General features: G+C 38.0%; 1 protein-coding gene across 5 annotated transcripts in view; it reads right to left on the bottom strand.

The window, feature by feature from the left end:
• Positions 1 to 1,127: 1,127 nt before the first annotated feature.
• LOC147311955 (nck-associated protein 5-like) overlaps positions 1,128 to 27,673 on the bottom strand; it is a 108,956-nt gene continuing 82,410 nt past the window's right edge. Inside the window, exons 10-14 of one of the 5 annotated variants that reach the window (XM_086265744.1) lie at positions 26,357 to 26,471; positions 24,447 to 24,522; positions 14,581 to 14,967; positions 10,627 to 10,722; positions 1,128 to 5,803 (exon numbers count right to left, since the gene is read on the bottom strand). In XM_086265744.1, the coding sequence (XP_086121870.1) occupies positions 5,802 to 5,803; positions 10,627 to 10,722; positions 14,581 to 14,967; positions 24,447 to 24,522; positions 26,357 to 26,471 (676 nt within the window). In that variant the 3' untranslated portion in view covers positions 1,128 to 5,801. Of the gene's footprint in view, positions 5,804 to 10,597; positions 10,723 to 14,580; positions 14,968 to 24,265; positions 24,305 to 24,446; positions 24,523 to 26,356; positions 26,472 to 27,673 lie in introns of those variants that run through there. The other 4 variants (XM_086265745.1, XM_086265743.1, XM_086265747.1 and 1 more) reach the window with 4 other exon arrangements.

Below are 27,673 nucleotides of genomic sequence, written 5' to 3'. Positions count from 1 at the left end.
CATTTACACTCCAGATATCGTGGTGCATGGGCCTTCCTTCCTTTGAACACAGGGTGATGGCTAAAGATACTTTAATTTTTTACAAACTGCTCTGCCTCACTATTTTCATATACGGAATGTGTTAATAGTAGATGTCATTACATATCTATAAGCCAAGTTTTTACAAATTGTAACTGATGATACGAGTTATGTTTCATTAACTATCAGCCGCAAAAGCTAACTTCCCTAACTTGGTTTGAAAAAGCACCACATCTTATCTCACATGGCAATTTCCCATCCAATAATTACCAAAAATCCAAATTCTCTATCCTTGTATTTATGCATTTAAATTGTCTGCCTAACCACGTATCACATGATGACCCTGAATACTGAACCCCAGCTTGTGGGCTCTGAGAGAGTAAAAAATATTAATCAACATAATTCATACCGTTACACATCACCAGGCCTAAAGCTGAAATAAAGTCTTACACAAATCTAAATCTTAATTTAATGGACTAACCATTGTAATCTGCCAGCCTCCCCAATGTCCTAATTGTACAGCTGTAGCCTAATACTGATAAGCGTAATAGCTCATAGTTCATTCCTCAGCTGGCAGTAGACTTCCCCATGTCTGTCAGGGTCTCATGAGAAAATGTGAAATAGTCATGAAAAAAACAATAGTTTTTCATGTAAAAGGACAAATTCGTAAGTAATGTGGAAAATGTATTTAATGTAATAAGCATGTATTTTTTCCAGGGAAAGTGGGCAGGAACCAACATGCTCATCAAGAAAAGAGCTTGAAAACCGATGTATTTTAACCCAAACCAGAATTACTCCAAACCTAACCCAATAACCCTTAAATGCCAAGACCTAAACAAGTAGCTGTTAATGCTTAAAATTAACCAGTTGACATTTTTAATTAATAATTATACTGTCAGTATGACTCAAATTTGATTTGCTCCATTACTTCCAAATGCAGACTTCCAATTGCTGATGTTAGGAATCCAGTTGATGCAAAGACATCCTAGATATGTTGGACTTGTGTATAACACCATCAGCTGGTTGGGCTTCATTTTGTAGCCCATCTATCTAGATTCCTCTCTACCAGCCAAAGCAATTCAATGACAACACACAAACAACGTCCTTAATGTCGTCCCAGTACTGAAATCGTTTATTTTTTCTCTGACAATAAACAAAGAATATCAGTAATAAACAACTCTCAGTTTGTACTGATAAGATGACACAAGAACATCACTGTTATTATTTGGATTCTGAAAATATAAAGACATTTAGGAGGAGAGTTACTGTGATAGTGAGTGACAACAAGTGCTAATAAATGGCAAAATACACTCATCAGTGCAAGGTACAAATACAGGACATCGGAGTAAATGCTAGAAAAATACAACCCTTGTGAGAGTGACGCTCTTCGTGATGCGAGCTGTTTTAAAAACACAGACGCCATGCTTCATCTACCCGTATCAGTGCAGCCAATCTGTTCCCTGATCCTCGTCTCACGCTACATATTTATTACACATATAAATGTTTTGCTACTGCTGCATTTTTACAAATATTACCATCAACAAAGAAGAGGTAAATACAGTTAATACTGATGATAATGTGCGGTGCTTTGTAGCTATACATCATGTGAAAAGAATATGGCTATCATCACCTTGATGAGTCTGATATGTAGATTCAGGTGCATTCATGTTCTGTATATGCAATCAGTTTCTTACTGATGGTGTGAAAAGATGCATCTCGGCAAATATCTACACATGATAAATAACGATAAAAGTTCAGGGGGACGGGTGGGTTAAAATCGTCAAATGTGCCGGGATGCATTCGGAACACCAAAAACAGCAGATTAAAGGACACAGTGTACTTCTTAAAGACAGAGACTCAGATATCTTACAGATAAATGTGCAGAAAAGAAGTGGCAATCGGGAAAGATCAAGACAGGAAAGAGAGGATTCACGTGTATGTGACTTTAGAGTTCTTCTACTTTCTGAAAAGAAAGTGGTAGAACTGTTAGCTTTTGATAAGTTGCGAAAAGTTCGACTAAAAAACTTGCCGTGTAATTGAAAACTGTCACACTGTTGATTTCCACAAGGGATGCTCTCGAGTTAGTAAAAATAAGGGGGGGTCTCTGTACTTTTGCTTGCCTTGAAAATTTTAGAAAAGTGCAACCCTTGAATTGCTGCCAGATATCTGAGTCACTTTATTAAAAAAATAACACCAAACAGTGAGCTAGTCATATTTGTAACACAAAAGAGAGAAGAACAGGACACAGTGTACTTCTTAAAGAGATAAAACGTGCAAACTATGACGCGGAAAATATTAAGTCCAGGAAAGAGAGGATTCACGTGTACGTGATTCCGGCTGAAGCGCATCTTAACTGTGGCAACGTTCTACATTCCCAAAATCAGTGGTGGAACTCTTGGCTTTGATTTGCTTACGCTAAGAAGCTGTTCTACTATATTTCTTGTAAAAACTAGAGAGGGTCTCTTGAATTAGTCCAGAAATAAAGATGTTCTGCTGGAGCCTAAAAATGTAAATGTCCTTCACCATTAGCTTCATAGAGCTTCCCCTGTTCTGGACTACTTTACAAGTGCCCCATAAAACAGGATGTCCAAAGAGCTGAAGTTCTCAATATATTTACAAGTTCTTTAGTTTACCTTAAATATGAGCAAAGCAATGGAAGAGTTCAGTCCAGCAAAAAAGACGTAACTGGTCTTTTGTTGCTGTGACAGAAACGTGTACATGTGAATCCTCCCTGTTGGATCTCTTCACATGCTTTAATGAAAGCTGTACGTATTAAAGTTTAACCCACAGCTTCAACCAGAGACAATAAATTTCCCTGAGCTAGCATGCTGACAACTGGGTGCGTTACCACTCTAAGATTACATGCAAAACTCACTGCTCTGTCCTGATGTCATAGCTGTGGAAACGCACAAAAAGCAGCTCACATGTGAGGAGTTTAAATTCAAAATGAAACGTGCAACATTTACCTACAAAACAGTGTCGGAGTATGTGAAATAATATTTAAGCTTTTTTTAAAAAAACTTCTTGTAATAAAACAGGCCATATGAAGCATCACTGGGATCAGAGTAAATTATAGAGGCTGAGTGCATGCAAGTGGATATTAACACAGTGACAATAAAAAGTAGTTAGCGCACACTTTAGAGAATCACATTACTCAGTCAGGTAAATGGCAATCAGTAGGTAGTGCTGTACATAGGATAACACTGTAATCTCGAGTTTTGGTGGGCCCATGGGAAAATATATTATGTATGTATCCTAGCTTAGATCGTCATTTTGTCTGGAGCAGACTTAAATCTTAAACCTTTAATAAAATGTTCACACATGGCTGGGAAATGTAAATAAATGTGGCTACATGACCTTTAAGGAGAGACAGCCAGTGCCATTATGGAGGTCTGCAGGTGAAACGCTTATGTTTGTTTGTCACAGCCTACATGACTCACCCGGTATTCAATCCTCTAAGTTTTGCTGAAGCTCAACAGTGACGGTTAGCATGGCTCCCTCGAGCTACAGCGTCCAAATCCAGAAATGTTGTGGAGAAAAACTGAATTTAACAGTACAGACAGATTTGTTGCACATCTGCTTTGAATCCATGTAGAGCCTATGGCATAGTCTATGAGCGGCGTTTCTCTCCAAATTTCTCATCCGGTCAATTTTAAAAATGGGAACAGAAGAAACAGAAACTGGAAATGCATAGGAGGAAACAACAGTATGGAAAATGCTAATCACAGTCTCTGTGGGCTGCATTGATGCTACATGCAGTTAGACTTCAAAAATTATCAAAATTGGTAGATCGCTGTTGTGAATGAATGCTGTATGTAGACTAAAATAACGGAAATGGTTTTGTCAGGTCCGTTTTAAAGTGGACATGAAACACTACATGTATAAAGGCTAATTTATACCACCAGCCCTGCTCTCAAAAACTGATATAGATGTAAAACTGCCTGTGAAGCTGAATTTAAGAAATAAAAGCTTAAAGTAAAAGTTTTAAAAACGTGTTTAGTGCCACTGGGAACATTATGTCACTTGGTTGGTTGGTTGTGGTCAACAGACTTACATTAGTTTATGTTAGCTAACCAGTACAGAACCAATAAATGTGGAAAAAATAAGGACACGAACAATAAAAATCAATCTAAGGGGGTCACTTTTGTGCTACCCATGGGTGCAACAATGAGCTTTATGTTAAAACCAAGTATATACTGTCCACTTTCACTTTCTATTTCTTACGTAGCTGATTGGCAAGCTGCACTGACACAGAAAAACCTACCCGTTAGCTGTAATGTTCAGGTTTGTAAAGCACTTTAGAAATTAGGACAGTGTGGAGGAGTGCCTGTTTGAGTCAGGTGGTTCACTGGACCAACAAGCTGGAGTCAGAAACTCTGATTTTTCCATGTCTGACTGAGTGTACCAAGTGGTCTGGTCTGCTGGTCTCAAAAAAGTGCTTTACAAACCCAAAAATTACAGCTAACAGGTGGATTTTCCTGTGTTAATGCAGACAGTCAAACAAAAAATAACCACTTATTGCTTAAGAAATAGAGAGTGAAAGCAGACAGTATATCCATCTGTTTATACTGTCATGTTTGCACTGAAGCACCGCAGCAATTTCCTAATGTTGTAAACCTGCTCAACATTTGGCAATAAACCCCTTTCTGATTCTGATTCTGATCTATTTTCTTCCGCTTGTCCTTATCAGGGTCGCTGTTAGCAGCAACTAGCCAAGCTGGTGACATAATGTTCCGTACTAACAGAAGATGGCATAAACATGTTTTTAAAACTTTAACTCTAAGCACTTAATTCTTAAATCAAGCTTCACAGACAGTTTTACATCTGTGTCAGTTTTTGAGAGCAGGGCTCCATGTCTAAATTTGCCTTTATATGTGCAGCGTTTCATGACCACTTTAAATAAGCTTAACAAGTAAGCTTTAATATGTGAAAAACAGCTGCTTGTTACTAACATAAGCTCTACTTTATCAATGTAACTTTCAGCTTGGAAACATGAAACCAATGTGGAAGTATGTTAAACCTGCATTCTTTCTCGTAGCCAGCAGGGGGCAACTCCTCAGACTCGCGTGTATGAAAGACAGTGGGAAGAACTCCTTTAATTTAGTTCTGACTCATGTTAACTCCTCTCCATTGATTTATGACTTTAGTAGGTGCTTTTCTGATGAGTTTATGGGTTCCGTCTATTTTAAATTATTTTTATTTTTCAAATGTATGATAGGTTTTTAAGATTTGAGAATGTTAAGATGGTGACAATGAATTTGCTGCACTTGAAGTTTCAAATACAGGATTTTGGTAACCAGTGGGTGACTAATCATAGCTATGTCCATTGTGTTTTTATAGTCCGTGATCACACCCACAATTAGAATATTTTGAGATTATAGGTAGCTCTTTTTTAATGCTACAGTAGCTTTTATGCTAAACATGCTAAATGTACATTTTAAACTTTTTTTCAAGAAAAAAACCTGTTTTTCTGTGAAGAAAAGTCTGTTGCAGATAAATACAATCAGCTGCTCACAGCTGATGCCAAACAAGATGCAGACCTCCAAAATGGCTGCCAGACAGTTCATTGCTACACCTGAAAGGCTTCTCGGTATCTTAACGCTACACTGAGCAGAGGCGGAAGCCTAACAATGCCAAGCTGGCTTTTTGTCCCACTTCTGAGCATTTCATCCGGACACAGAATCCAAACTGTGGGATTTGGAGGTCCTCCATGTGTGGCTCGGCGATAAGTCCACCCAGTCGCATGATTTCTCTCTTCAAGTTGACTCATCCAGCTTCAGAAACTCTAAAAAGAGAAGGTGTGGAGCAGAGTGAGATAGTGGATCTCTGAACCACACAAACAATATCCAAAATGAGACTAGTTTAAAGGAGAAGCCCAAACTGTGATTAATAATAATAATATAATGGAATATTTAAGAAATGCCTTTAAAGATGATTAATCAGCTCACAGGCTTTCTTTGGGGGAAAATTATAGAGAGCAGGGTCTGCCAAAATCAAAAACTAATAAATAAATAATTGTAAAAAATGATAAACTGTTACCAAAATAATAGCATCAATAAATATCTGCATTTATTGTTACACATTTGGCATTTGAATTTACATTTGAATGGAGAAATAAAAAAAAAGTTATTAATAAAACTTTATTGATCAACCAATAAATTGACTCAATAAGAGCCTCTTCTTTTGCACATTGATACAGAAATGCATTAAAATGTAAAACTATAAAAAGAGGGTAGAGAAATAAATAAGTTTACAAATATATAAGCAATACCTGCAAAAAAAGAAAGATACGCAAAAAAAAGTAAACAAAAGTACGAATTTACAGCAGGGAAAATGACTTAACGGTTTACTGTCATGCGCTTTAATTTATTTTTTATTATTTATTGATCTATTATTAATGAAAGGATAAAAAAGTTAAACAATTTTAAACACTATTTTTTTTTGCATAGTATTTCTGGAGCCCACAGTGTGGACTGTGAAAAGCAGAAACAGTCCTTTGAAAATTTGTATTTCTAGCCTCCTGCTGAGCTCACACTTTTTACTTAACAAGGATCCTTTTATCTCTAAAAAGTATGAAAATTCTTCCTCAAAGCCAGCAGACTCGTTGGAGTAAGAGGACTGCCATTAAACTGCCCCACAGAGATCCACTGTAATTTCAGCTTTTTTCGCAGACACTACCTCTTTATCAGTGTCTTTCCTGTGATTTTAAGTGATCTCACACTCTCAGGTACATAAAGCAACTTTTATGGATATTCACGGTTTTATACAAGTTGAGGTTGTGACTTTTTATAAGCAGTTTTTTGAGAGCTGGGCTGAGCCATGTCCACCAGCACAGCAACTTCATCTGCAACTAAACTGAAGCTTTGTACTTGCTATTTTAATTCTGAGCCACAATTTCATATATTTGTGGACAGGCTATAATTTGTGTTTGCTTGTGTAGCTCAGTGTGCTTTTTTCTATAAAGAGTGGGGTTTGGTTTATTTTGTATACGGTAAAGGGCATAAAAGTACATGGTAGATCTTTTGCATTGACTTTGCTTGCTGGTTATAAAGTGGCTGAGGAGTGAACATTGCCTTAAGGTTCCACTTTATGTTCCTCAACTGCAGCTGCATACAGAGAATTAATTTCACACAAAAAAAAAAATGTCAGCAGGTCTTGTCACTGATTCCTAAGCACTTTAAATTATGGTAACATAAGATGTATCTGGGATAAAATGTGGTTTAAATTGAAATAGGACAACTGTGATCTGATCCCATTGGGCAAAGATAAAACAGCAACATCCGTCACTGCATGTTGATGAGTGTTCCTGACGTGTTCCACACATAGTCTGAAACAAAACTGATAACTAGTCTGATTCAAGGAATATAAAGGTGGGTGAAAAATCAATAGGAAAAACCTGAATCCCTGACCCTTACAATGTGATGCCATCATAGTTCAGGTCCACTTGTTAAGGCAGCCACATGTGCCAAATAAATCTACTGAACTGGACTGTTTCATTGCCCAGCAATACCTGTGACATGATAGCAAAGCTATTTTTTGTCTGCTATCATGATAACAGCTGGAGGACATGTGCCTTTTCTGCCATAACTCAGCTAAATTTCAACTTTTTTGTTGGCTTTCCAAACAAGTTATTTTACTTCCACCTGCTTTCTTTGGAATTATTGACATATCATGAAAGCCTTCACTGCTTTTCTCACAGTCACTGGATAAAAGTGACACTCCTGCAGTGTTAACTTATGAATTTTTGAACCAACACCACAATGTGGGTCATTGTCTCAGTTTGTGTGACGAAGGCGACAAGGGCCTAACACACTATGGGGCCTTACATAAAGTGGTGCACCTGGTCATCAGATCCCCCATCAAAATGGCACACGGGCTTGTTGAATGATTTGATGAGGATGAAAAAGATGTGAATAGCATTTATGGCCTTCATAGTCACTAGATCCTAACACAGCCAAACACTAATGAGGAATTTTACTGGCAACACATGAGGAAACATCTTTTAAAAGAATGGTCTTAATCCCTCCAGCAGACTTCCAGATACTTGCAGAATAATTACTAAAGAGGACTGAGAAACTGTTCTGGACTTGTTTTGGTTTTTCCTGTTATTTTTCAACCTTTTCTCTGTAATCGCTGCATAAAGATATTGGAAATGGGCTGCTGAGGAGTGTGAAACACTTCGATGAGTGTGTTTCTATAAATAAAAAGGTATTCATGAATCTTTATGTGCATCTTGCTGTGATTGCTCATAACCTGTGGCTATTTTTTAACCCACAGGCACATCTCACGACCTACTACTACACACACAACCGTTGTAAATGCCAGCGTTAATGTAGTGTAGAAAGATGCAAATGATGTTTGGCAAACTTGTGTTAGTCATGTGTTCAGTTGCTACCATTAAGCGTGCTTTCTGCTCAGTGGGGATGAAAATGGGCTTGAAAGCAAAGTGTAGTTTGAAAGAAAAAGTTATTAGTCTTTTTTTTGTGCAGTGTGAAAAAGTGAAATTACTGAATCTTGGTCTGTCTTTATAACTGCCAGCTCCAGTGACAGGTTTTAAAGGCAGCATTTGAACGTGTCTGACGAGTCTCCCGAAAGAAGAGTTCACATTTATTTTGGTAGATAAAAACTGAAAAAGTATGAAACTTTAATGAAACTTGCCAGTAAACCTTTTCAGTGGGTTAAAATCAACTTAATAGTATGTAATTTTCAGTACTTAGAACAAACTCTGACACTGTTTTTAGTCCTTAAAAGTCCTTGTGACCCCGGCAGTTGGAGGGTTCATAATTTTGCATTTTCCAAGGCTACAGATCAAAGTTCATTACACATAAAAGCCATGTGTTTTAATGGTTCAGTGCATGTTTTACAGATGAATTATTTGGTTCACTGGATTTCGGTGGTGGTAATCTGAAAATAAAAATAAACTGTGTATCATGTAAAATATGCATACAGTTAAAAATTCATATATTTTTAGATACTGACTTAAATGTGTTATTCTAGCTGTGTGCAAAAACATATTAAAGCTTCAGTTATATGACTTTCAGCCATGAGCTTTAAGTGCAGACTGTCTAAACTGCACATACTGTCTGTCACGGTATTTGTGTTTCAACTTATGGAATTATATTCTTTGATTACTGAGGTTCATGTTTTTGGGTTTCTTTAGTTTTCAGGGATCGTAGTCCTCTCTCCCTTAGTGTTTATCTCAGCCTGTGGTTAGTCTCTGTTCCCATGTTTTCCCTGTGTCCCAAGTCTAGTGCTTTAGTATTCCCTCTGTTCCAGAGACTGTCTGTTTCCATGTCAAGTCTGCGTCTATGTGATGTCATGCTTCCTGTTTTATTTTGATAGTCCTTGCCTAATGTCACTTTCTTTGTCTCGCGATTTCTGGTCCTCTCGTCGTCTTGCCTGTGCATTTAAGCCCTGTGTTTTCCTTTGCCCTTTGTTGCATTGCATCCTCACTATGCTGTGTTTTTCCCTCTGTGTTCTTAGCCGTTTCCTAGTTTACAGTTGGAGTTTTTGGTCCCAGTTTCTAGTTTACAGAAAGTTTACAGTTTACAGTCAAAATAAAGCTGCCTCTTTGAGTTTACTTCCCATTACTTCCTGCATTTGGGTCCTACATCCTGCCCACCACGCAGCAAAGCTTGACACAGTCACATATTTTCATGCAAGTTGTCCAAATATGCCTGTTCAGTTAACTTAACTCATTCACTGCCATTGACGTCTATAGACGTCAATTGAAAAACTTACGTTGACTGCCATTGACGTCTATAGACGTCAATTACGTTTTTCAATGGGAGGGGCTAGAATACAACCTCGTCACAAAGCAAGAAATATTAGTGTCAAAGGCACTTTTCTGCTTGAAATGTATTTTTCACAAAAAGCTCGTTTTCTCCCTTTTTTTGGTCAAAACAGGCATTTTTGGTGGAACCCACCTCTCTTCTACAGCTGATTACTAAAGAATGGAAAATGGTAGAAACAAGCTTTTTTTTTGGATGAAAGAAGAGAGTCTGTTCTTCATTTTGGTAGGTTCAGCGTTTATATGATCATAACACACAGTTTTCTGTGGCTCTTCAAAAATGAGTAAAAATGCTCAAAAACCCTGGCAGTGGGAAGTTACCTGATTTGAAAATGGCTGGCAGTGAATGAGTTAAATGTTGTTTAATGGACCAGCATTAGAGATTTCTTTCATATTTCTTCATAAACTAAACTAGTAAAAGGTCCAGAGATTATTCCAAGTGTGTTGGGAAGCATTTTTTCCGTGAATCATACAACAAAGATTTCTCTCTTTTTCTAAAGAAAAACTCTTTTCGCAACATTTAGCTGAGTGAAGAAAATTCTCCAGGAGTTAGGTTTACCAGCCTCGACATTAGAAAGGTCATATTATAAATTATTTATATATTGCGGTTAAATATTTCAGTCGTTTGGATCACACTCTCCCAATTACACTTAGTCCAGAATCATATTTGTTCAAATACAAGTCTGCACTTTAAGGGCATATCACACCACATAGCTATAACTGGATTGTTATTGTGGATAACTAAAATAAAAGTTGCCAGTGTTCAAAATATATGGACCTCACTATACACTATCTCTTAAATAAATGTGGTGTCTTACAGTTGGCCAGCTGAAGTCTCGTCTGTTCTTTCTGTTGGCTCGGAGTGGCTCGTGTTTTCGATTTAATATAGGTCAACTTCTTTGGTTCCAATCCACCTGAAAGGATGAAATAAAACTAATTTTAGACATTGTTTTCTCAATGTTCTCACTCATGTCAAGAACAAGACTCAAATGTGGAGTTAGAAGAACTGCTTGACGCTGACAGGCTGACGTCTTCAAAGAGAGCACGATTATCATCCTGAATTCAAAGTGGCAGCAGATCTAAGAAACGCTAAAGGAGCTGCAGCTGACATCCAGAAAGACGGTAAATGTTTGGCTCAAACAGCCACCTCACATGTGAAAAATAATGCAAATGAAGACATGTTTTTCAGATAGGGAGTGACAGTTTAGGATGCTTAAATAAAACTGTTCTGACTGTGGGATGTCCTGTGTAGACAAACATTTAAATATGCATTTCACCTAAAAACAGTCAGAGACATTAACTGTTCACTTATTTGCTCCTCTGGACAATGTCTAACCAAGCTAAATGGTCCATATGTTAAGCGATCTGAGGCATTTTTTATCTATACAAACTAATTCAACTATGAGTCCTTTAAAAAAGTTATTGTTTCTCCCTCATCCTTCACCTGCTTTTAATTTTTCTCTCATAGTCAGCATATCTAAAATTTGTCTAGCTTAAAAGATGGTCCTTCATTTTGATCCAATTCATAAGCTCTTTGTATTAAAATTAAACAGTTTTTCTTAAGAAATATGAGGAAAAGGAGGTTCTCAACTGTTTGCTTATCAAGAATGCAGGTTTAACATATCCTCAGTCTCAGGGCATCAAATACTGACTTGGTGTCTGAATAATAAAGAGACAAAGTCCAAAACCCATTGCTCCCTGATAAGGAGGTTTGTCCTGGTGACAAATCTGGGACTTACTTTAAGTCCTCCAACTTTTAAATATGGACCCTATGAAAGAGGACCTGTCACAGTCCTTGGATTTTTGTTATTTTGTGGTTTGGAATTCCAGGTAAATATTTTTATTCTTACTACAACTGTTTTAAAGGTTTGACTTCTGTGTTTGGCAGATTTCTGGTTTCCTGCATTGATTTCAACAATCTAGTAGATCACAAGCTTTATTTCCAGTGGTTGTTCTAATGATTAGTTTCAGTTTTGCATCCTATGTTTTGGTTCCTGGTCTTTTGTCTTTGTTTCTATTAAGATTCCCTCAGTGTTTTCCCTTCTGTTCATCCCTCTGTCACATCTTTCTGTCTTTGTCCTCCTGTGTTTCCCTGACTTTATCTTGATGTTTAGTGTAGGTCTTCTAGCCTCCATTATCAGTAAGTTTCCTTGGGTACTTGTTATTATTCATGTCCCTATCAATCTCCTTTGATTACTTCCTGTTTTTAATTAAAACGTTTGTTTCTTTTGTTTCCTGTGTTAATTTTGCATCAGCCTCTCTCCCTGATTGGTTTCTCCGCTACAACCAATTTCTCACCATAAAGGGGTTACTGTTAGGAATAAATGTATTTAACTCAAATCATATTTGATTTATAAACTATAAAAAAAAGATTTTTGAGCATCTAAACGTAATCAGCAAGTAAAAACAAAAGTAAAAGGGGATTGGGGGGAAACAAGGAAAATAAAAAAGGAACAAATGAGTTGTGAACTATAGTGTGATGTGGTATTTATGGTATCCCTTTGGTGTCTGCTTATGTAGGTCTTTGGCTATGCAAAAATGCCAACAGCGTGTGGTGTTAGGTAAAGTGCTGACTGGTTGAAAAACTGGCTAAACCAGTAAGGGAATGGTAGAGTTCACCATGGAAAGAAAAGGGAAAAAAAGTGCTTTTAATTTCAGCTGAAAATCTTAATAACCAAAGACAGCACTTCAAAATGATGAATGAGCTGTAATTAATATTAGCTTATATAAGTAACTTGTTAATTTATAAAGTCAGCCATCAAAAGTTCTCATTTAAGCTCTCGTTTGATTAAAAGTTACCGCCTCAAAATGTAAACCTGCTTCTTTCTGCCTCGGTGTGAAATCAAGTACTTGATTTCACAACATGAGTGTTTTTCCTTTTTCTACATGCCGTGTCATTAGCATACTGAGCAGGCCATGTGTGCAATATGCTCTCAGTACCATGATAAAGGCTCCGCTTGTTGTAACGACACCGTGATCGCTTCCAGCAATCTTTTATATAAAGGTAAATATTGAACTTTGAATCTTCAATTTCCCCGGTAACCTTGAATAACGCAGAGAACGTGTGGATAAATGTGAGTGGATCTTCAGGAAATTTCCTTATGTGCTAAGTGCTCAATAGATACATGAATAATGAATTCCCTTCAGCAAGATTTTCTCTGGATATGTCTTTTGTAAAGGAAATGAGCAGTAAATTTCAAGAATAAAGCCTGTTCTTTAAGAGGCTTTAAAAAGCAAGATCATCTTTTTAAATCACAGTGCCTACTTAGACCAACATTAAAGCCACTGACAGGTTTTTTCATTTTGGACAATTGAATAAGTACCTAATTTTTACCAAATTATTTTGTTGTTATTCTGCCTTAATTTCATAGCATTTGGTTTTATTTACTAATGTCTTAGAAATATTTGATCTGGTGCAGGAACCTTAAAAAAACAAGGGGCACTCCCTGGTGACAGGAATTGATTTAAGGATGATGATTTGCCAAATGACAACAAAAATACTGCTGAGGAACAGGTTGAGGATACCCACAAATAGTCCAAGGTCCTCACCTGTCCTCTAAATTTCCTATATCCCAATCCGCTTGTGTGCTAACACGATGGAAATGCATCCCTTTTAGATCCATGTCCTCACAGATAAGAAGTCTCAACCACTAACCATAAGATATCAAGACAGTAGATTTGTGTCCAAAAAGTCTTGACCATCAGGACACAGAAAAACAAACAAACCACAACTGAGACATATCAGAAACTTTTAAATAAAAAAAAGAAAGCCATTGTATTTGTTGCCAAGACACAGGGTTAACCCTCTGAGGTCTGAGTCGTCATTGGTGAAGACTCAAACCCTAACCCTAAACGTATTCTATCATAATATGTCATTTTTATCATTTAAAAAAATGTCAGGAGTAAAAAAAAAAAACTGTAACATCCATCAAACTTTTTTCATGTCTTTCAAAAAAATTCCTTTTTACTCTGTTATAAAACAGAGACTTATGATTACGCTGCATCCGCAGAGTGAAAGAGATCAACATGGTGATCAGACCAAAGAAAGTTGATGATGTTTGGTGATGTTAAAAAATCTGGTGACACGAAGTGGGCGGGACCTAAGGTAAAGTTTTCACACCTTCTAGTTGAGAAACTGAATGGCTACCAATGATATCTCAGGATACTGCTTACATATGACCTGGTAGTAAATACGATAGATTGTTACCTAGGCAACTGTGGCCTTGAATATCTGATCGTGACCAACTGACAGTTTCCAAGCGATGAGACATGAGTGAATCACTTCCAACATAGACACATCTAAAGGGGTTTGCGTCATAACTAATGATGACGTATACCTTAGAGGAGTTAACCTCTTTACATTCACTGTGTCACCAGTGACCTGTCTGGGGTGATGGTTGGGTTTTATTTTAGCCACATGCTAAACAGAGAAATTACTAGACAATATTTTACTCTCATAAATTTTGGAATTTGCAGTTTTCCAGATAAAAGATTTTCCATTTGGATTTGGGCACTTCCAAACAGGTGGAATTTCCACAGAAAAAGCCAAATGTTAGCCAAAACCCACTCTAAATGGATTGCTGGTGATCTGGTGGATGTTACATCAAGTATAAGATAAGTGTTTGTTACATAGATCAAACTCGGAACATTATACCAGCAACGCTACAAGTAAGAAAGATTAAGTAAGAGAGCATAAAAGTTTCCATCATTACTATAAGCTTTATTCCTGCAGTCCAAAGTTCAAAGCTGTACCTTTGGTCATTTTACCGTACCTTGTGGTGCTCTGGGTAGCCTGCTCTGGGCTTCACACACACTGGCAGAGGTCATAATGGGTTCAGACGGGGTTTGGATGGGCTGGAGGAAGGCCACAGTGGGGAAAGGCACTGACTGGATATGGGTCATGGAGGAATCGGACAGAGAGTTTGGCACCCCTGCATGGCTGCCGTCCTTATAGCTGGAGGGAATTCTCCACCGGGGTAACGGGGAAGGAGATGCGTCCTCGCTGGAGGAGCCAAGGACACTGGGAGGACTGAGGGATTGCTCTGGGGTTGATGAGGATTTGGGGAGGAGGTGCAGGATGGAGGAGAAGAAGGAACAGGATTCAGGAAGGGGGATGGTCCCGATTCCACTGTCCAACGTTCGCATCTTGCAGCCGGAGCCTGCGGCACAAGGAGAACAGCTGAAGTGGTTCAGGGTGGAGGGAATAAAAGGGAGAACATCAGGAATGAGACAGAGGGGTGACCATGGTTGAAGTGGCATTAAAGTAACCTTTAAAATAAATATGTACGGTACATGAATATAGATACTAACAGGCCTATTGTTAATCATTTATCTGGTACTCTAGCTGACTTTGTGTCTCCAGGAGCTGTTACAGTGAGGGCAGCTTTATCAATCAATAATAATGGATCTTCTCTGCAGTATCATAACTGATTCTCTCGTGCCTCCTTGTTATTCCTACCACATATCTTGACTGTTTGCCTGTTTTAAGCAGCTCGATCCTTGTGTTCTGGTCATTTGCAACACATGGTTAGTCTTTTCCTTCCTCTCTTTCACGGTCTAACTTTCAAAAGCCTTAAAAGCCAAGTCAAAAAGCAGTCCAATCTAATTATATAAGTGTGAGGCAGGGTAATGGTTTCTTTGCTCTCCAGCAGAAAATGACTCAGCCAAATCGGGTCCACTTGAACCACTGCTTTCATTTTACAGATATTGTTTGATGGCTCTGACTGTTAGCATGCACTGGTCACATGGTGAATATGAAATGCACACAATGGCATGTGACATGAAATACAAATGCACGCTGCTGGGGATATTTAATTAACAAAATATTTGAAATCTTAAATAAAAATGGTTCTGTTGTATGCATTATTTAAACGGGTGTAAGGTTAATTCTTAAATGTATTAAGCACTTTTTGTTGAAAATATAAAGTAACTTGAAAAATGAGCCCTTTTCCACAAATATTCAAAGGATGTAATGCTTTGGTAAGCAGCATTAGCTAATATTAGCTTATAAATGTAGTACACTAATCAGTAAAATCATCAAAGCACCAACTTCCAGCACAGCAAAGACAAACTCAGAATATAAATTAAAAAATAAATACTGGTGTTGCCTCAAGTAGAAATTTGCTAGTAACAGTAGTAAGAAAGTAAGCTAAGTTTAGCTAGATAGCTACTAAATCAAGCTATCAAGGAATCTGTTTGGATTAGCTGATAAGCAAAGGGTGGGCAATTACTTTACCCAAGTGGCCACATGAGAAACTGGGACTGTTGTGAAGGGCCACACCAATAAGCTGAACTCAGTTAAACTCAGTAATAATGCTATCTCTTTATAAGCTTATTCACAACAGTGAACAACAGTACCAGTTTCTCATGTGGCCCCTTGAGACAAGGAAATACCCACGTTTGAGATAAGATAAAATTAGCTACCTGGCCAAATAAGGATTTGACCATCTGGGAAAAGTACAGTATCATGAACATGATATTAGATCATGGAGGATGTTTACCATTAAATGTAATGCTAAGTTGTCTTTCCTCTTAATGAGAAAGGCAGTTAATATTAGTTAACACTAGTATTTCTGCTAACACAGATGAATTGCTAGCTATGTCACACAGCAAACTGTTGTCTTAAAGTGGTCAGCTAAGTCATCCAATTACTTATGTTAGATGCTATGGCTAGATGGCTAACCACATCTTGCTTGCTAACATTACTGCTCACAGAATCTGAGTGGAAACGTTAAGTGGATGACTTGGCAAATAACTTCATCAGCTAACCTAATCCATGATACTTACTTGCATGTAAGGTCAGTGTTGTTTTTAATCCATCAGTAAATTATGTAATAGAATGAAGTAAAGATTTATAACATTTATGTTATACAGTAATAGTCAGAATGATGGCAATTTTCCAGGAGGCTGTAACTTAGCTACACAATTTAACTCACAAGTAATTTTTTAAAACTAACTATACAGATATTCAGGTATTTACTGGTCTCTCAGTTGTTATACAAGGTTCATACAACATTCAGTGCATTAACAACAAAATGCCTAACTCATTTAAGACTAATATATGCAGAAATTGCACTGGACTTTTTAGCTTTTGCATCACTGTTCAGCCACATTTGCATCAGAGAACCATTTTTGTAAATCATAGGAAACCAAAAACAACATGAATCACTCCAGTCACTCATCTAGCATGCACATCATTGAAATAAGAAAATATTTCTTCAAGCTGTTGTCATGCAGACTCATGTTTTAATATGTAGCCTGAAGCATGAAGCCTGTAGGCAATCACACTGTGGAGCTGAGGCAACAGCTGTGCCCCCTTTATTAATTAAGATGTGCACGCATGAGACTTTTGAGTGCTCCTCTGGGTTTCTTCAAGCCTGTTTTTCTTCATTTTTTTCTAATTCTGATTTTAAGCTGTTGTGCCCCGATTAATTGAGAACTTAAAATGATCACATTAAAAGTCATGCTATGTTTGAAAATAGACAAATGTGGAAAGGGGAATGGTAAAACCATTATCAATAATGCTGAAAAACATTAAGTTACATTTTAACTAGAAGCTCTGGAAACACCTCAGTACCGGTAGATTGCAATTCTTTAAAGTTACAGCCTCAGCTGGAAAACATTAACATCGATTACAGTCATCCACTGCAGCTTCCTCATATTAAATAATAGCTTTAAGTAGCTATGTTTAAATCAGCCAACTTGTACTCATGCAGCAACAAACAAGAACAAATAATTGAACTGTGGAGAAGTAGGACAGAAATGTTATTGATTAGTCTGGTCTTAGGTTGGAAGTCTTCTTTAGAAAGGCAGGATCACAGAGGCTGAGAATTGATTGCTTACAACAAGCCTCAGCTGTATTGAGAACAATCAATAGCTGCTTAATGTCACAAGATAACAGTGCAGTACTTAGTATTTAAAAATTATATAGCATACACATAAAAATAATATGACATGGTTTCTGTTTAAGCAGAAAAGTTTCACTTAAAGTGTCCCTACTGTGCTTTTTCCAGCTCTGTATTTTCATTTTTTGACTCTACTGCAGTAGCTTTGCATGATTTACAGTTCAAAATAATCCTTTACTCACTATAGAAGTTCCCGACTTCATACTTCAAAGCCAACCATTTTAGCTCCTCCCCTTTTAAGCAAACTGATTGGCTGTCACTTGACAAATTATTTTAGTAGTTGGTTTGGACTAATGTGGGTCCTGATTACAATATTAGGGATATCTTCTTATTCTCTGTGACATCATACAGAGCCAAGAACAGAAAAAAACCTGCCAGAATTGGAGCATTTAATGGAGTCTAAAATATAAGTTTCTGGCTCACAGGGATTATTTGCACAAAAACTGACTTCATTATTTGAAACACTGGCCATGTTTAATATGAATAGTTTATATATGACATAAAATATTGAAAAAGCACAATAGGTCATCTTTAAGGGTATGTGTTCGATAAGTTTAAGGCAGTGGTGTCAAACAACAATCAAATTGTCAAAATCTCTTCATAGGTTTTACAGCCTTTCCTACTGATGAAGACCACCCAACAGCCATTCATACTGCATTAAAATAATTAAGCAATAGATAAACAACTAAATGACAGAAAAGTCTTTATTTACTATTGTTTATAGAAACTGTTTGTTTTTGTTTTTTATGTTTTTTTTTTACCATAGGATCAAAATAAAAACAAAAATGTTATTTTATTTGTTTTAGTTTTACTGTGAATTAACAAAAACTTCTGTTTTTAAATAGATTGCAGATTGCTTTCACTTCATTGTCTTTATCAGCAGCATTTCGTTATCACATTGAAAAACTGAGACTGTTCAATACTGTTGAAATTGCAGTTCTTTTTCTTATGTTTATTGAGATCGAATGCATAGTTAAATTTCTCCATACTGACAGAAGGGGCATTTTCTCTGGTTCTCTGGTTTGACTTAAGGTCAATGTGGGCTTTATGTGGCCCATGATGTAATATGAGTTTGACATCCCTGAGGTTCACATCTTAATAGGTCAAAAGGCTGGGCAGCAATTTACACCTCTCAGTAAAGGGCATCTTGTTAGTGAAAATCAACTTGAAAACAAAAATAAAATCTGACAAGCTTGACTTGAATGTAAAAGAGAAACTCATCACAGAAAAATAATTCAAACACAGACCAGAAAGGGGAAATCCAGTCGTCTTGCTCCTTTTAGAGTTGCTACAGCGGATCATCTGCCTCCATCTCATCCTGTCCCAGCATCTTCTTCTATCACACCAACAGTCTGCATGTCCTGCTTCACTACATCCATGAATCTTCTCTACAGGCTTCCCCTTTTCCTCCTGCCTGGCAGCTTCATATGTAGCATCCTTTTTCCAGTACATCCGCTATTCCTTCTCTGCAAACCATCTCAGGCTTGCCTCTCTAACTTCGTGTCCAAACCATCTTAGCCTGAGTCGTCCCTCTGATGTACTCATGTGTAATCTTGTCCTTTGGATGGTGCTTAAAGACAAATGCAGCTGGTTAACCTCTTAAGCCCCAACGCCCCCTGATACGGGGGCAAAAGGCAGGAGATCAGTTAGGCTTGGGGTTTAAGAGGTTAAAGGAGTTTGTACCCTAACCTGCTGCACATTCTTTCCAGCTTGATCTCTCTGCCTAGCCAATCAACACCTTCCTTAGCATCCAGCCTTACATACAAAGCCTTTTCCTTTGCCATCACTCACTTCTGTATGCCCAGCCTCCCAATACTCTGAAATCACAAATATAAACCTTTTTTTTTTCTAAACTTTTCTCTAATTGTTGAGTGGGAATGGAAGTGGCCTCAAACATGAGCTCACTTCCACGTTCGTTATAACAACGTAGCCAAACATCCCATGACATCATTTGTATCCGACACAAATGTTGTGGATGCCAAGGTGATGTTATACCTGCCTCTCGGTGTGTGACTTTTCACGAGACTCTGTACAGCTATTTTCCTCGTTGCCGAGTGTCAAAAAGGGCGGTTTTGATTTTCGTGAAGGAGAAAGTCTTATGACTCATCAGGTGACGCCACAGGTTAGCCAATTTGTGGCATGCAGTCTGTTGACATCACATTTTTGGATTTGCTTGGATCTTTGTGCCAGGTACTATGACCTAATCGAAAACCTAATGGACTTAATGGAGTTGTGCCGAGCTGACCCAAGTCAGGACTAAAAGGGCTAATAGAGAGTCAAACAGGGCATGAAACAGGGTCTCTTGGCTGATAAACCTGCACCTTTTTACATGACCAGCCTTGCATCTTTGGTTTATAAAATGAGATTATTATTGGTGCTATTGTTATTAGGCAATAATGATTACCTGCAGAACGAGCAGCACACTCGTTATGATATAGTTTAGTAAGTTATATAGGGAGATATTATGTAAGGAGCAGATACGGCACTCCATGAATGCTGCAAATCTATGGCAAAGATGATGGATGCCCCGCTCCTGCCGCAGAGATCCTGACAACAACCAAACGAATCATATCATAGTGGATCGAACAATTCAAAGTTTCGCCGCATGCTGTCCAGATATTAGCTGTGCATATGACTATCCATATCGGGTCAGTGGCACGTTTCACTAGTTTGGTTATATGAGCACTTTGGTTGGTGATAAACACATGGACTATATAAAAGAAGGACGTAGCCACCGTGATGTTGCCCGTTATGAATACTTGAGCTTGGTGATTTGAAGGTGGATGTGACTATGAAGCTGCATGCTTCGCGAGCGCACCCTGACAAATAAATACCAGTCCATTTCCATCATGCAAACAACTTTAAAACTTTTAAGACATGTAATTTTACAGGCGTGTGACGCCCCAGCTGCAGCAACCTGTCCTGCATTATGCATTCCCTTGTTTGTCCCTTTGTTTTGCCTTGCAGGCTCCTGGTAATCAGTGCAGCTGGGAGCACCTGGCTGGTCTCTGTAGCACATTTATGAGCTGGCTGTCACAATATTTCCTCTCCATTCACCGTGCACCTTTTATTTGAGGTTTTATACAAAACTCCACCCTACAGTTAACATTCAAGCACTCCTGACGACTTACACACCTAATAAAATTGTAGTTTTTGCCTCTTTTTAGTTAACAAATTTGCATTAAACTGTGTCTCTGCCATTACTTTTCATGGCTCATGAGTTGGACCATGACAAGGGGGTAATAAAAACATGTTTTTATCTCAGCTGGATTTTAAAATAAGACTTCAGTTTGATGAGGAGTGGCTAAGATAAACTCTAGTGGCTTCAATGCACAGCCAGAAAGTTTCTCAGTAAAGTATGAGACTGAAAATGAGAATTTAATTGTGGTATTTTTGTTTTGTGCCTCTTCGCTTTAATGCATCAAGTTGAAAGCTGCTCTGTCGAGTCTGCATCAGGCCCAGCATTTTGGAGTCTGGGTGGTATAATTCAGCTCACAGCTGAAGGCAAACTTAATTCACTCAGTAGTAGTTTGGCTGATCGTGCTTAGCTGGTGCAGCGCTGAAATTTTAACGAGGTGATTAACCCCCGAGGGCAAGCGTTCGTCCGTATCAAACATGCTTGATATTTGCAGTGCCTCGCCGATGGTGTCACTCTGGCCAATGAAATTTCAGTACGGTCTGTCACCGGTCCTCCACTGGAGTGATGTGGAAAGTTTAATAAGCCGCTATTTCTAATTTAGTGAGTGACCACAAGGCAGAAAGAGCCAAATAAAGTTTTACTCCTCGTCTGTTATCTCTTTCCCACTCGCCTGCTTTTAAATAAATTGACACCTTTAGTTTCACCTCGTTAGTAAGCATCAGGCTTAAATGCTTTTTAAACTTGCTTTGTGAGAGATTTCATCTACACCGAATTATTACTGAGCAGCAATCCAAGCCTAGCACAGAACATGAGTGTTTTTGGTATGTTCTTGATTCTCTGGTATTAAATCACACAGGTAAAAAAACCCACTCCAGCCTAATGTGTCTGTGCATTTGTTTTCAAAAGGGTAATTAGAACAGATCCAGTGGGACAGTCAGTCCAGAACTTTAAGGACCAAACTGGTCAAAATGCAGAATTTTTAAATTTTTAACCAGCAGATAACAGGAAAAAGGGACGAGAGAGATTAGTTTGATTTGCCCATATGAACCCATGTTTGCAGCTGTGGCCTTGCTTCATAAAAAAATAACAGATTATAAAAATGTAATTGCAGTTCAAGAAGCAAACTAAACGTCTACGCCTACACCGAAACATCCAGATCTGTTGGGATCTTCTGTATGTGGAATTTGCATGTTTTTCTTGTGCCTAAATGAGTTTCCTTCAGATACTACCAGTTCCTCCCACTGTCCAAAGGCATGCATGTTAGGTGAACTGGAAAATGGATGTACTGCAGATCTTTCTTGTTTTCTCACATGCCAGTTACCAGAGTTTGCCTGAGCCTGCTCCTAAAGGTATAGACTGACCAAGTCACCAGGATCCATCTGTACACTGTATACAGATGCATGAAATCCACTGCCGTCCCATCCAGCAGCTGCTGAGATATTCCAGTTTGAATCAAAGACTGAAACATCCACTACAGGGAGCGTTCTCCCACACGTGTGCCCAAATTTGAACATTATTAAACTAAGATTGAAATTTCAGTCCCATGCAGCCCTCTGCATGAGAAAATTACATCTGCACCCCATCTTATTATGGCAAGCATACCAACTTTCAGCTATCAGTTGGAGGGAGATTGTTGGACTAAATGGTGGGGCGAGCGTGTGTGTGTGTGTGTGTTGGAACATTAAACAGTGCAGAGGTGTATTTCAGAGGGGGAAAAAAGTCCCACGGGACAATAATAACCTTAATAATTAGTTTTCAGCTCAAACTTGCCGTCTATGCTGCTCACAAATGCACAATGTAAAAACAAAATCCTAAAAAAACAGTAATATTCCAGCAGCTGGGGCACCAAAATAATACCAGAAAATACCAGAAAATAACTTTCCCATGAAAATACGGTTATTTTCAGTAATGAAAATACACTTTGTTGCCCTAATTTTACATGGGATTTTGCCTTTTTCAAGTGCTTTTAAACATTAAATTAGGAACAATTTAATGAGAATAAACAATGAAATTACCTATAAACTGAATGAATGAATAATAATACTTAAATGTATAGAAACATACAGCTAACAGTTGGTTTAAATAATAATGGATTGCATTCATATGGCGCTTTATGAGAACCTCAAAGCGCTTTACAATTCCACTTTATAATTCCCCTCTGGCCATCACCACTAGGTGGTAGGTGAAGTGTCTTGCCCAAGGACACAACGACCGAGAGTGTCCGAGCCGGGGCTCGAAGCGGCAACCTTCTGATTACAAGGCGAACTGCCAACTCTTGAGCCACGATTGCCCTACTAAATATGCATATGTACAGACAGATACATTTAAAAAACAAAGAAATTATGTTTTATTACATTTACAGTGATTTTACGTTAATTTACATTTGAAATGTGAAATCACAGTCTCTTTATGTAAATTTAATGATATTCTAGAAGAACACTACAAAACTGTAAAATACACAGTAAAATACTTTTATATTACAATTTTTTTTTTACAGTGTGTGTTTTTACTTCATATGTAATCAAACTGTATTTAACTCACTCACTGACTCAAATGAACAGGCTTCTTACTCCCATGTTCTTTTACTTCCTAACAAATTCTATATGATCTTAATGGTGTGTATTATTATGCTAATGTTGCATTATTTTGGCAATATTTTATCCAGTCATCCCAATAAAGACCACTGAATTCAGTTCAATTTAAATACTTACAGAGTTACACTAAGCAGACATGCATGTGCACAATACCTGTAAAGCTGCAAGGTGTAAGTCTCATTAATAATCTCTAACAGGCAGGTGTTAAATTAAAGGATAGATATGGACATAGGTGGGGAAAATCTCCAATCTTTGTGGTGTTGAGATGTAAAAACAAAAACTAAATGTGAAGACTAAAATAAAAGGTTCAAGCTAATCTTTTTTTCATAAAGAGCTGGTTTTGAAGCTTCTCCTTTTATCTGGAGACTTTTTGGGCAGTGTGAGAATGAAAGCAAAAGTGTGTGTCAGCCATGCGTTATGGTCGTCATATGGCTTCACACCTCTGCAGGGCAGTGAGCTGTCTTTGGTTGCAGCAGCAGTTTGGTCCACAGAATCAAAACAGCTGAAGCAGATTCATCATGGATCCACCACTCACAGTAAAACTGGCCATGAGTAAGCTCGAGTGAATACGTTTATCCTGATTTGATGAGCCTGGGCATGCAGATTTTTAGTGCATGAGTCCGTGAAGATGAGTGGTTAAGCCTACCGTTAAAGAGCAAAGTCTGCATGGTGTAAAGCCACGGTGGAATGATTTGCTCCGATTTAAAAAAAAAAAACATGAACAGAGATATGGTGGCGGCAAAAGCACAAACTGACAAAATTTAGCATTTTGCATGTTTGCTTGACTGCTCATGGCATATTTATCATGTTCATGACTTACACATGTGTGTCAAATTTGGTCTTCACTTCTGTCTGCAAACTGTAAAACGGTAAGCACAGATGAAACCTTAATGCTATCATTGTTTGAAAGACACATTAACATTGCTACATTGGTACCGAGTCAGAGGCTTCTAAAACTATTTAAGGAGACTGTGACAGAACAGAGGAGAGAAAAGTCTGACCTATTACTGCATCCTGGTTCGGGCTCTTCACCGTGGATCCATTTTCACCGTCAGATCTTCTGTTCATCATCTGCATCTTTGTATTTTTGAAGAAAAATAAAAACAAAGATATTAAAACTTTATACATTTGTACATTAAGCAATTTTTCATTGCATGTTTCTTTTAGAAAACACTGCATACGTTTCCACTGAAATCACTGAGCTCACACCATGTTAGACGAACCAACTCAATGAGTGAAACTAAAGACATGTAATCTTCTCCTTCTAATAGAACATGGTCTCTGACTCTGGATGGCATTACTTTGGTCTGCAGCAGCATGATGAGTAACCTTGGTGTCATTTTTGATCAGGATGCATCCTTCAGCTTGTGCATTTAACAAATAGGTTGCTTTCTTTTATCTGCATAGTGCTGTCAAAATCAGAAGCGTCCTGTCTCAGAGTGAAGCTGAAAAGCTAATCCATGCATCTGCTACTTATAGCCTGGACTCGTTATCTGAAAGCTCCCTAAAAACAGTCAGTTGATCCAAAATAAAAGTAAGAAACTTAATTCAAGCTCAGCATGTGGCTAAAACAAGCCCTTACACAGGGCACTTGTGACAAGAAAGTACAGTACACATGTTTTACCTGCCTCTTATTTCTTAAAAAATATTTTTCTTGTAATTTTTTTAATTGGTCTTCAGCAATCGTTCTTCAGGCTTTCCAAAGAAGAGCTTTAAATGTCGTTCAAGAAGCCTGGAGAACTATTCCTGAAGACTACTTAATGAAATGACAAAAAATCTGCCTGAGAGAGTTCAGACTGTGATGAAGAATAACGGTGGTCAGACCAAATATTGATTTATTTATTTTTTATTAGTATAAGTTTCAGTTTCTAAAGTGTTTCCCTGTCGGTTTCTCCTTCATGTTTCTTCTTTATGTGTTTAGGTTTCATTTTTTGATGGACCATCCTGCATTTGGGTCCTTCCCAGAAAGTTTGGAGGAATGGTTTGTGGATTTGAACTGAAGTCTAGCTCATTTATTAAAACAGCTGACAATCAAGTACTGAACAAAATCTGGCTTTTGGTCAGCGCATACTGATGTCGTATTTTAACTGACTGGGCACTCCTATAGCATTATTTTTTTATTCTGCAAGGCTGACCTATAGATTTCCTCAGATGCCTAGAGACTGCAGCCAAATGCGCTCTGCTGTCATTGTCACTGCAGTCGCACTAAAAAAGAAAGAAAATGGTTGGAAAACCTTACTGCACATGTTGTAAAGGGGTGTATTTTCAAAATCCTACTCAAACAGCTATTGTTAGTAAAATAAAAATTTAGAAGCAGTGTTTGGGTTAAGATCTTGTATTGTATTTAACCAAAGCTATTACAGTCTCCAAGTCCTCACAGAAAATGACTTGCTCCTTAATCAGACTAATGCTACCACTATACCTCCACCCTCCTCGTGCTGACTTTTTTTGGTTTTTACACTTTTTTATAAAGCAAAGAAGGATTCCAACAAAATGATGTTGAACAACATCTTCTCACCCCATGACATAAAACCTGAAGTTTTGTCTCTGGGTTCTCATCAACACTGGTTGCTCAAAGCAAATGTTCCTGTATAGAAAAACCCACAATCAGGAGGGAGCTGTGTGCCTTTGTGTCACATTGTGACCTGAAGGGATCCTGACCCAGCATCAGTATGTGAGTGTGCTTCCAGAGGCAGGAAGCGTTTTGGTGGCTGTGAATCTTTTCTGTTTTCTGTTTAGTGCCTCAGCGGCAACCGAAGCAACAGCTGAATGTTGTATCAGTATTTCAGAATTCACCTCTCATCCATTTCTTCATTTTTTCCCGGACATTAAAGGTACAGTTCTTGCTGCTGTGATGCATCTCATGCTAATAAAATCACTGCCTGCTTGGATTAGTTAAGGATTAATTTACCTTCGGGTCCCCGATGATGTCAGCATGTCCTTGTATCTCACTCAGGGACATACCCGGGCAGGGCATTGAGATGCATGCCCGCACTGCATCGTGAGACTCTCTTCTCCCCACAGAGCTGAAAGAAAACAGTCTGTCAACACGCCACCACACACTGAAATCTTGTGATATTGACTCTCGATGCCCGGGGTGAGTCGGCTGATAAATGACCCCGCTATCTATTGAAACCTGGCTGTGAGCCTCTGTATGAACAGGTCTCAGGGCTAAGGAGGCTCATAAATGTGTCTGACCATTTGATAAAAAATGACCCGTGTCATCTGAATCAGGAAAGCTATGAATCAATTGTATATATGAAACTGTGAGAGGCAGTGAAGATCTCAAAAGTACAGTAATTAGTTTATTAAGCAGAGAAGAGTCAAAACGGGGTCTCTGCACCAATTTAAAGATCAAAATGAATGCTTTTGTGTATATGGTTGAATTTAAGTGAAAAAATGTGACAATGGTTTTTCGTATACTTCTTTTAATACTAATGTACTACTATACAAAATAAAGCAAAATACACCTATTTTGATTCACTTTGTATATTATTCAGCATCCTTATTGATGTAAACCTCAACAACAACAACAACAGACATATTTCTAACGTCCAGCTCAGGCAGTTTTGCAAAGCTTGAATTGATTAATATCTTTTCAGCAAGGTTGGTCATCAACTCCCTGCTGCACATGTGTGGCAGCTCATTGTTTTATTGAGTGTCAGATCTTTACTGTGGACAGCTGAAATGAAACATCTGTTATATACACACTGCAACTTAACAAAACACCAGCAAGGAAAACTACAGTGTTCTGTTTGCTGGTGTTTTTGCTTTTGTTAAGCTGGAGAGTGTTTGACCCCTCAGGGCCATCGTAGTGATAACAATTCATTCAGCATTCAGCTGGTGAGTCTGTACGGAGAGCTGCACACTCCTCCTTAATTTTGTGTGTGTGTGTGTGTTACTCCAGCACATGAGTTAAAATTGTATTTAGAATGTGCAGACATAGAGAGTCTGGTAATTTAGTAACATTAGAATTTCAGAATAATTGTACTCCAGTTATTAATAATAAAGTGTGAGGGCAACACAAATTAAGGGGGAAAAAACAATACTGAGAGATATTTTTAAGAAGACTTTTTGTAGATGGATGCTAAAACATGATCTTAGCCATATCTTATTAAACTACTATAGGAACAAAAATATTTCAGCCTGAAAGAGAAAGGCAGGGCTTTTTCTTCATTATGACAAGATAAGCCATTCCTGTTATATTTCTTTGAAGTCTGCCTAAAGG

The sequence above is a fragment of the Aulonocara sp. 'chitande type north' Nkhata Bay genome, linkage group LG16 (assembly GCF_057382095.1).
Source record: "Aulonocara sp. 'chitande type north' Nkhata Bay isolate Kocher_YH1m ecotype deep benthic linkage group LG16, A_spYH_male_GT1.1, whole genome shotgun sequence".
Taxonomy (NCBI): domain Eukaryota; kingdom Metazoa; phylum Chordata; class Actinopteri; order Cichliformes; family Cichlidae; genus Aulonocara; species Aulonocara sp. 'chitande type north' Nkhata Bay.
The sequence above is the reverse complement of the archived record's forward strand: the minus strand, read 5'-3'. Positions and strand labels throughout refer to the sequence as shown.